Source organism: Podarcis melisellensis (assembly GCF_964234715.1).
Source record: "Podarcis melisellensis genome assembly, chromosome: 8".
Lineage (NCBI taxonomy): Eukaryota > Metazoa > Chordata > Lepidosauria > Squamata > Lacertidae > Podarcis > Podarcis melisellensis.
This window is the reverse complement of record NC_138540.1, coordinates 42,030,954-42,041,473: the sequence shown is the minus strand read 5'-3', so window position 1 is coordinate 42,041,473 and position 10,520 is coordinate 42,030,954. Positions and strand designations below refer to the sequence as shown.

Below are 10,520 nucleotides of genomic sequence, written 5' to 3'. Positions count from 1 at the left end.
AAACTATATTTAAGCCACACCCTTGGAGTGGAGCAAACCAGCACCAGAAACTTTACAGTCAGTTAACTCGTTTTGCCTTGTATTTATGTACTATTGTCTTTATTCTGTGTTTGATGATCTTTGGCCATTTTTGCCGACATGTTCTGTATTTTGCATATTTGTACTTCCAGTGCTCCGTCTTTTGTTGTGTAATGTTTGCTGTTAGCCGCTTTGAGCACAGCTAATTGTGGAAAAGTGGCATACAAGTAAACTCAGTCAATCCCAATTCCGCCCCCCACCATCTCACCCTACAACCCACCCACCCCTGGGCCTGCAACTTGTGCCCTACTATCACTGTCCTGCGAGGACTGCATAGACCTTCTGAGCCCAGTTCACATGGATTTCACCTTGCTCAATTCACCTTTAATTCCCCTTGCTGAAGTTGCACTGTTTGCCAGTATTCTATAGCCAGCAGCTTCACTCAGCGCAGTTAGAACATTCAGCAGCTCAGCCAATAGTTTGGGGAAGATGGCAACAGGCAACAATCGGCTAATTGGTACATACAGAGAAGATGTGAGAGAGAAAGATGGCGTGCACAGTTCAGAATATCACTTTCATTTATCTTTAAAACCACAAGTTAAAAATGACATTCTGTAGCAATGAAAGCAAAACCTTAGTGGGGAAAACCCAAATGGGATATTGTATAAAAGACAGCGGTATAAAACCAGCCAACAGGATTGGAAAGAAAACAAAGAGAGGCAAAAGATGCTGAGGGGGATATACTTTGGCTTACCTGAATACAAGGCAACCATTAACACCTCTCCCCACAATTGTATTTTCAAAAAAAGCAATCCCCCACTTTTTTTAGCAGCTAGGGTGGGTGCCATCCCCTCTAGGCACTTCCCACCTTGCCCTGTGAGAGAAAGAGTGCTTGTGGGCAAGTGACCCAGGTTAAGAGTCAGTAGAATTATAATTGGAGCCTAGAAAAGCAATGGAGCTGAAAGAGGAAGTGAGAAAGACTGTCACTCTTCTGACTTCCTCCTTCAGTTTTATGTACTTTTTTCAAGAGAGAAAAAGGTAACCACCCACCACGGACTCATAAGCAAGCAGGTGGTGAATGGGGGCTTAGAGGCTTTGTGGGTGCAAGGGAAAGAATCTAGCCCCTAAAACCTCCATTGGCAACCCCTGGCATAAGTTAACCCTAGCTGCAATAGAAGGGACTAGCAAAAGAAGGTCTAACGTTTACTAGAATTTCTACAGTCCACAGCTGTGCTTTAACATTTCCAGTTCCTCAGAAACTCTTAGCAGTTAAGGCATCACTCATCTTTGTTCATTGATCGTGAGGTGTACTTGCTGGATCAGAGACTGAGGCCTGCAAGAGTCTAACATTCTCTGCAAGAATCCCAGATGCCCACAGGCATTAGGAAGTGCAATGGAAACTGGCCAATGAGCTACCGCAATTGACCTTCTGCCTAATCCTGAGCTACAGGGGAAGAAGCTCCAGCCCCAAGAGGTCAGAAAAAAGGCTTGTGGGGCAGGGAGAAAAGAGGAAGCTTGTGCTGCCCTTCCTGTGAGGATTTTGGCTTGCAGGAGTCCCTGAAATCAGACAACACCACCGCCACCACCGCTGAAAGAATGGCAAGACAAAGCTTCCCACGCAAATAACCGCCAGATATTCATCAATTTCGTATTTCCCATAAAGACACAGCCTCTTCCCATTCCCCAACTAACAAATGCCACTGGTCTTCAGGCAGTGCTTCCTGCCCAAATGTTTCCACAGTCCTCCTGCCCAGTCACTTGGCCCTGAGTGGCCCAGAAATGGGACCCAGCTCAGCTGCTGCTTCGGGGCAACCCGTCTGCCCCCAGGAGATGACAGCTTGCATCTTCCACCAGTGCTGGCCCCGGCCCCGGCTGGAAGGAAAACAAAAACATAAGGGATGAAGGAGGGGAAAGAGATTAGGAGGCAAGAACCACACATTGTTTAAAGTGGAATCATAGTGCTTTAAATGTAGTGTGAATTTGGGTCCCGGTAAATCCATTTCCTCCAAGCCTGCCTGAAGCACCTTGCCCCAAAAGAAGACATTCACCACTGGGCAATATTTGTTAAGACTTCCTTTTCCTTCTCTGCCCCACCCTGGGGGAAAAGAAAATAGCTAACAAGCCCAGCCCACTGCAGTCCACATGTGTTTAAGGAAGAGAAACAACGACAAGGAAACGGTTGCTTTTAATAGGGAGTGGAGTACTTCTGGTTTGAGAACACAGCAAATAGCAGAGCTCACATAGTTAAAAATAAGGATAGACTTCCAGTGGGGTGGGCTGTGTCAGTAAGACTAGAAGCACTTTATTATTTCTGGAACTTTCCCCCCCTCTCCATAAATTAACCTTGTAGAGAGGTGCCTGGCCTTTAAAAGATGGCACTTGTGGCTACACACTGGGCAAAGGGAGCTCTGAGACAGGAGTTATAGCGGTAGCAAAGACACAAGACTTCCAGGGACAGATTAGGAACAGCTTGCATTGCTGCATTATGAGCCAAGTCAGGCCACGTTCCTGGTGCCCGGGGTGTTGAAAGGAAGCCATCCTTACTTATCCAGCCATACCTTGGTGAGCAGCATATACTGAATCGCTCCTGGCGTGGGATCCCTCACCACAGCTGACAGCAGCTCCTCAGAGGGTGTTGCTGACCCCACGGGCAGACCTTTCAGGAACCTGGGCAGAGGGGTGAAGCAGAGACAGCAGGGTTAGGGCTAGAGGCTGTCCTGACCCCAGCAAGAAGAAAAAGAGGATTTGGGAGGCACGGGGTGGGGGAGGGCAACACAGATTTCAGACATGCCCAGAAAGCACCAAGGCAGTGGGCATCAAAAGTCTGCTTTAAAAAATTGTGTTCTGTTTACTAATTACTTTCTGTTCAGCCCATGGGTTGGACACAAAAGGAAGAAAAGCTACCACTGATGTTCCCAGGAGATGGTGGGCCACTTCTGGCCAGCAGACCACAGGTTCACCCCCTTATGCTAAATAAACTAAAAACACACACTTCAATATTTTACTGCTATGACATCTAAAACAGGAGAGCTCTCCAATAACAAGGGTCGTCACTTACCTGCCGCATAATGTAGGCTCTTCAAAAAAAAGACAACTAAATGTTTCCCTATTTAACATTAGGGGGGGTGTTACTGGGTTGTTCCTGTTTTTATTATGTATTTTGTGTTTTTATACTGTGGTTTTATGTAGTGCACCACCGTGAGATCTGCTGGTATAGGGTGGTATACAAATTTAAATAATAATAATAGATTTTCAGAAGCAGAGTGTATTTGTAAACAGACACTATCATTTTTGTGAGCAGGCACTGGAGGCTTGCCTCCTTCTTTGGGTGTTGGCCGTCATGGCAGCCCTGCCTCTGATTACAGGGGTGACACAATAAGTGGCAACGAAGTGACTGGGCTCACGTACTGGCCTCCATTATTCTCCGGAGGAAAGCTGCGCTTCACCACTTCCACAAATTCATCCACCGTGTCATCCAGCATGAAGAGAACTGCGTTTGGGCCAGCGTCAAATGTATAAGCCACCTGTAAATCAAGCCCAGATGTCAACAAAGCACCTGCTTTACTTTAAAAGGCAACTATCCCTGTGTGTGTGATAGGGAGGAGCAGGGTAGGTGTTTGTGCCTGCATTCCTGATCCAGAAAAAGCCTGGCTTACCGTTTAAGGGAAGTCCTGTGAAGCGAAGGGAGAATATAGGGACCCTCCTTGCAGACCTTGATCTAAAAGCTTAGATTACACCTTAGGCAGCCTGAGGATGAATTTAGTGAAGCAGTTGTTTTTTGTGGGGAAATCTGCATCAGAAGGGGCAAAGCCCTAGCTGCTCTTCCATGATTTCCAGTGCTAATATTATTTTAAAAACATCTGTAATGCTTTTATCAAACCCATCAGCAAAACTTATGGCATTATGGAGCTTCAAACGAACTCCCAAGGACGTTCAAAGAAACTAGGAGGGTGTGCCACCTACTCCTTAAACTACGTTTGGCCCTAAAAGAATACTAATGAAAAAGAATTTGGGAGGTGCCCAAGTACCCATGCATTTTGACCCTGCCTTGTTTTGACTATATCCCTGGGCTCTAGGGGTCATTGGTCCCTGACTCTTCCAAGCCAGATGAGTTTTTTTGTTGGAAGCCGCCCAGAGTGGCTAGGGAAACCCAGCCAGATGGGCGGGGTATAAATTATTATTATTATCCTAGCCTGCGTGGGCCAACAGTTATCGCCCTCGAGTCTCAGGACTTGGAAAGCCTGTTGGGCTCTAAAAGAATGAAACTGCTGTAGAAAAGCTGCAGGACCTTTGTTCCTCTCATTGCAAGGTTTCCAAACGTAGATGGTCCTTGTCAGTTTGACCCAGGTGCCTCCCCTTCCGAAGCCCCAGTGTGCCCCTGCCCTCCCGTGAGCACTGCATCTCTTTCCCCCACCGGCCGCACCTTCGTCTTGCCGCAGTGGGCATTGTAGCGGTGCACCAGGGCCACCACTTGCTTGGAGATGTCATTGAGGTAGAAGATGGGTGGGAAAGTGTCCAGGCAGGTCGCGTGGAACTGGTTGCTGTCCTTCATGGTCAGCTCCCCAAAGGCCTCAAAGTCCCGCTGCAGGATATGCTGGGTCATTTGGGACATGCGCTCGGGAACCAGAGCCTCAGCACGGTGCTGGAAGAGGAGAGGGAAGAGATGGCTTTTGCTGTGTAGCATTTATTTACCATGGCTACTTCACAGCTGGAGGCAGCAATGCTTCTGGAAAGTTGCTGGAAACCGCAGGAAGGGAGAGGTCGCTGGTGCTCAAATCAAGTGTTTCCCCAAAGGAATCAGGTTGGCCACTGTGAGAACAGGATGCCGGACTAAGTGGGCCTGATCCAGCAGGGCTCTTTGTGCATTTCTGCAGCCAGCAGGAGGCAGCACATTCTCTTACCTTCAGCAGGAGGCTGGTCTTCACGCTGGTCTGCATGCCTGCCGTGCTGGCCACCTGCTTCTTCTCCGCACTCACCTGCCAGGAAGGGGCACAGAGAATAGCAGCTGTTTAGGCTCTGGCAAAAACGGTCCTTCAGCCCACTCATTACCTGAAAAACCAGGGCCTGCCAGTTTACAACAACCCTGCAGTGTTTTCCTGGCACCTGCCAATGCCCTCACTCACCACCAGGATCAACACCCTCAGCTCTGGCCAGTGCGTCTCCGGCGCCACCTGCTGGGCGATGCTGTCCTTGCCATCAGTGCTTTGCCCCATGACCCACTGCACGAAGCCCCCGAACATACTTCGGCAGGCACTTCCGGAGCCTTGCCGAGCCACTTCAGAGAGCTCACCCTCCACACCATAGAGCTTGGCCAACGCGTAGACTGCAGCAGCAGAGAGAAAGAGAGAGGAAGGAGAGTGGAGTTGTTTGTTTGTTTATTTGTTTATTTATTGCACTTATATCCTTCTACTAAGGAATGCCTCTGTCATGATGTCTATGACATCCAAGCTTTTTCTCCAAGGAGGCATACACTTTTCTCCCTCTCTCCATTTTACCCTCACAACAACCCTGTGAGGCAGGTTAGGCTGAGAGGCCGTGGTAGGCCCAAGGTCACCCAGTGAGCATCATGGCCGAGTGGGGATTTGAACCCTGGTCTCCCAAGGTCCTAGTCTGACACTCTAACCACTGCACCACACTGGCTCCTCCCATGAGACACTTGTCATCCCTTAGGACCTTGATAATACCCTCAACACAGCCATTTCTTCTCAGCCTCTTCACCCAGCTCTCCCACAGAAATCTACATGGTTTTCTCCCCCATTTCCCCCTTCCTCACAACAACCCTGCCAGGTTGGTTAGGCTGAGTGAGATTGACTCCAGGTTTCCTGGTGAGCTTCATGAATGAAGGGGATTTGAACTCTGGCCTATCAGGCCTGACTGACACTCTAACAGAGGGGCTGCTAACATACCCATCGTGCTCCTAGCGAGAGATGCCATTTTGAACAGGAGAAGCAAGAGAGTCAAAAGAATCTGGAGGGAGCAGACCAGATCTCTAGGAGCTACCATCAGTTTCTCCCACTCACCCAGACAGGCAAACCCGGCTGCAGAAGAGGCCAGCCCAGCCGCTGTGGGAAAGTTGTTCTCTGAGGCAATGTGGACCTTGTAGGCAAGGCTGAGGGCAGAACGGCTGCTGCTGTCACCGCTGTTACCGTTACCGCTGTGCCGCTTCCTCGCTAGACGGCGTACTGGAGGAGTGAGAGAGAGAGAAAATGGAGGATAGCAAAGAAGGTGATGTAAGCCAGGCAGAAGATACCTGCAGTCAAGGAAATGTAACAGACACACAAAATGCCCCTATTTGCATTGGCACCCCACTGGCTTCTGCAGATGCAGGCATTCCCTTGATGTCTAGGCCAGAGTCTCTTGCTTTAATTACTGCTCTGTTTTAATGAGATAGTTTATTGCATATTTTAATTATGGATGCTCACGCTTTAATTGGACTGATCTGCTATGTATTTTATGGATGGGTGTTTACATTTTAACGTTTATATGACTGGCTTTTTTTACTCGTAAAACCACTTAAAATCCTAGTTTGGCCTTAAGAGGTATATAACTTATTATTATTTATAATAGGATTAACTGCCACTTGGTGAAAATACCAAGCAGGAAGAGTGTTGTTGCACCCTGTCTTGCTTGTGGTCTTTCTGGGGGCATCTGGTTGAACACAGAGAGAACAGGACGCTGGATTAGATGAACCTTTTTCTGCCATGCTCTTTTGGTGTTCTTATGGAAGCTCATTTCCGACAGCAGATGGAGTTTCCTGAGGGAAAATGCTCCATAAGATATTGACTCAGTGTAAAACAGCTTCCTGTATTCCTGTAACTTGCAGCTGTACCTCACCAGTGTTCCAGATATGAGCCTTGTTTAAAACTGAACAGGAATAATTGTATATTTTTGTGTGTGCTTTGCAGTGGATCCCATAACCATGGTAACAGCAGAGAGGCTGGCCAATGCCCTCCCTAGTGAGGTGTGCCTGTCTCCATTATCAACTTTCAGGGGCCAATTTGAAAACATCCCTGTTTGCCCACATATTTGGTGGCTAAAGAATACCGTGCCTTGGCAACCCCAAGATCACTGGACAGAATAAAAACATTTTTAGCTGCAACAGTTTTTAGGAAAAAAAAACTTTTTAATGATATTTCGGATGAATTCAAGCTCCATGCCTGGTGCCGGTTCTTGCAGATGCATCACAGAATTTAAAACAGACTCGAACCATTTCCCTGGCATGTGCTACGCAGGTGTGCCTAAGCCTTCTTTCCCTCAAACTAAGCCCACAACTTCTTACTCTGCCCTCAGGAGAAATAGCAACAACACAGTTCTCCCAACATTCCATCAGAAAACAGTCATGGTAAAAAAAATTATTCCATGGTCGACCCCTCCCCAAGTTGTACTCAACCAACCATTACTCAGAGTGGACCCATTGCAATTAATGGAGGCAAGTTAACCATGACTATTAATTTCAATGAAACTATCGTGGTGATGACTAAAATTAAATACAACCCTAAGAATCCAGACTTGACAAAAGAGGTCTATGCTTCTGTGCGCTGCCTTCCACTCACTCTCTCGTAGGCATGACTGGAGGCGTGGCTGACCAATATCACTCTCCTTCCCATTGAGCCAGAGGCAGTCCTCAGTGAAGTCCCGGCTGATGGCAGCTGTTGTGGTGGTTTTCAGCTGTAACAGAACCACAAGTTAGAAGCTCGCAAGCCATGAGCAGTTAACCTGTTGCCCTCCAGCTCCCGTTGGACTCCAGTTCCCACCACCCTTGGCCATCAGCCATGCTGGCTGGGGCTGATGGGAGCTGGAGTGCAACATCCATTGGAGAGCTGCAGGTTAGCCACCCCCATCATAAATGAACCACCACCTGGGGCCATCTAAGCAGACCTCTACCTTGCAGCCCTATGCCCGTTTGCTCAGAAGTAGGTTCCACTTTGCCCAATGGAAATTGCCCCCAAGTATACATGCTTACCTGGCAGTAAACCCCACTGAGCATAGTAGGCTAGGCACACCATGCTAAAGCCAGCAGGATGAGGGGCCACACCTATATTTACAATCTTAAAAAGCAGTAAAAACATTGATCAAATAACTTTCAAAAACACACCAGGCAGACTCCTCTGGGGAGAGTTTTCATACACAAGGCATTGGTCTCAAATTCCCCCATCCCCTCATCTGACCACCACATGGTTCACCTCTTTGGAGAAGGACATCTGCATGACCCCAATACCTAGGCAGGTTAAGAGGGAAATAAAATTTTAGCTGCAGATTCCAGGCTAGAAAGAACTACCAACATCACTTGTTGGGAAGGAAGGAAACTGCGTTTTTCCTAAACCTTAAGAGGTTTATGCATCTACATAGTGGTAGCATTGCCCCAAATCACAGAGTTAGTTTCTACCACCCTCCTGATGCCACCATTCTTCTTTCAAGAAAACAGAATCCTAACTTGCAAGTTTGGCTTCGTAATCATGACATCCCTTCCAAGACCACTAGTAGATCCAGATTATTTAAAGAGCATCTACATTCAGTTTGATTACTCTCTGTGTGACTATCGCCCTCAGTAAGGTTAATCATGGTTTAGTGACTAACAATCACTCACTTGTAACCCTCAGTTTCACAAACAAAAAGGGACATTTATGACGATCTGGTACTAACCTGATCTTGGTGCAGGGTGACGCTGAGGGAAGAGTTAATAGGCAAGATCAGCTCTTCATCACGCTTCCCCCCTGGGTAAAGGAGGACATTGTTTGAAAATGAGTGAACTCAGAAGCACTTCACCATTCTCTACAGTCAGTTCCCTGGGTGGTCAGTATCTCAATGGCATCACTAACCTTGGGAGATGACAGAACTAGTCCAACCTGATCTTTATCATGGCAATAGATGGAACTACATTACAACAGTAAGGTAAACCTATTATTTGCTGGTGCAATCTTCCTCCTCCTCCTCCTGGCTTTCGACTTGCTTTCGAATTTGTCCTCTTATAGTACTGGGGGAGGAGAGAGAACTAGATTTCCCAACTAACAAATCCTGAGTTCTTTTGGGTACGCATAGAGTAACCCACCAGTCTTCTAAGGGACAAGGCACATGCTTCTTCTTCTTTGGAGATCACTCGTAGCCGAGTAAGATTATCTTCCATAAACACGGTTTTAACAATGAGTCCGTAAGTGACTGTGGAGGCTAATTCTGGATCTACACATCCTTCCACAGTGGGGACATTGGTTCCCGGGTGGGAGTTGATCATGGTGTGGATTTGCCAAGCATGCCTTCCTCTTAGCACGTTTCTCCCTTGCGTTCTGAGTTTGAGTGTCTTCAAAGCCTATGACACCTTTGGTAAAGCCTGTTCTCCAACTGGAGCGCTTGCAGGCCAGTGTTTCCCAGTTGTCAGTGTTAGAATCAATCTTTTAAAAGCTAACTTTCATTGCAGCAAATGTTGTTCCATTTCCTGATACTCTTGCATTTTTAGGGATATTTTAAGAAGGGAGAAGGGAAACTCACACTTCACCAAAAGCACAAGAAAAAGGAAGGAGTCTCTTTGTCTTCTCCCTTTAACCTCATCCTCTTGTACATGGATCTTTTGCAAAAAAAAGGGGCTCTTGTAGGTCTCGCACTATACAGTGCCTTCTTATACTGTAAGCACTTAGAACAAAATCTAACTGTGTTCATGTTCAGTTGAGCTTGCTCGAGCAAAAACATATAGAAGATTAAAGCCTTTAAAATGAACACACACATACACTTTCCTCTATGACAGTGTTTGGGAACCCGCAGCCCTCCAGATGATGTTGGACTCTTAACTGCCAACAGCCCCAGCCAGAGTGGTAAATGGGGAAGGAATGATGAGAGTTGGGAGCCCAGCAAATATCCTGAGGGCCACAGGTTCTACGTCCCTGGCCTGTTAACTCTTCTTCCTCCCCATGCTCCTGGTTCACAAATTTGAAAGCCAGTCTTGAGCCACTAAGGTTTGCAACAACAACAACAGCAGCAAAAACACTAGAAAAAAGGGGGAGAGGAAAGGAGGTACTCACAGTATTTTATCACCGCGATGTTAACAGGGGCTGTGCAGGTCACGACGGACAAGGGTTTATCTTCAGCCATGGTGATGACAGACGAGAAGGGGGCGCTGCTATAGTTGAGGAGGAGGAGGAGAGAGGGGCAAAGGGTGGATCAAGTAAGAAGGGGCACAACTTCAGATCCTGAAAAAAATGCCAGGAGCCAACCCAATGGCTTAGTCGAATCCTATCTTGCTTGCGCTGTTTTCTCTACCCCAGCTACCCAGTTGCACTGGCGACAGGAAAGCAGATCCAAGATTGCAAGGCTCCCTCCAACACTCCCACATGTGCCTGCAAGGAGAAAAAGGAATGCCACGCCCTGCACAGCTGCCTTCTCTGGGATTGGCCAAGAAAGCACCAGCTGCTGCAAGCCTGCCCAATCAGGGCCGGCCTCATCTCCTGCTGTTGTAATTCTTATCCAATGAGAGCGCGTCGGAAGATGGGGCTCCTCTCTCTCCTCATTCAGAA

The 10,520-nt window shown here is 47.5% G+C and overlaps 1 protein-coding gene across 1 annotated transcript; it reads right to left on the bottom strand.

Annotated features, from left to right (window-relative positions):
- Positions 1-578: 578 nt before the first annotated feature.
- Positions 579-10,368, bottom strand: MVD (mevalonate diphosphate decarboxylase). The gene is made up of 10 exons (XM_081920230.1): positions 10,029-10,368; positions 8,662-8,732; positions 7,572-7,686; positions 6,039-6,200; positions 5,142-5,341; positions 4,920-4,994; positions 4,442-4,660; positions 3,427-3,542; positions 2,577-2,685; positions 579-1,890 (listed from the first exon to the last, which is right to left on the bottom strand). The coding sequence occupies exons 1-10, from the start codon at positions 10,096-10,098 to the stop codon at positions 1,810-1,812; spliced, it is 1,218 nt and encodes a 405-aa protein (XP_081776356.1). The 5' UTR covers positions 10,099-10,368; the 3' UTR covers positions 579-1,809.
- Positions 10,369-10,520: the final 152 nt, after the last annotated feature.

Bases quoted from the DNA above. Each gene is read 5' to 3' on its own strand.
- MVD (XM_081920230.1), bottom strand. From the start codon at position 10,098: ATGGCTGAAGATAAACCCTTGTCCGTCGTGACCTGCACAGCCCCTGTT. The intron at 8,733-10,028 runs GTGAGTACCTCC...TCCTTTACCCAG, and splicing joins CATCGCGGTGATAAAATACT to GGGGGAAGCGTGATGAAGAG. The intron at 4,661-4,919 runs GTAAGAGAATGT...CTCCTCTTCCAG, and splicing joins AGACCAGCCTCCTGCTGAAG to CACCGTGCTGAGGCTCTGGT.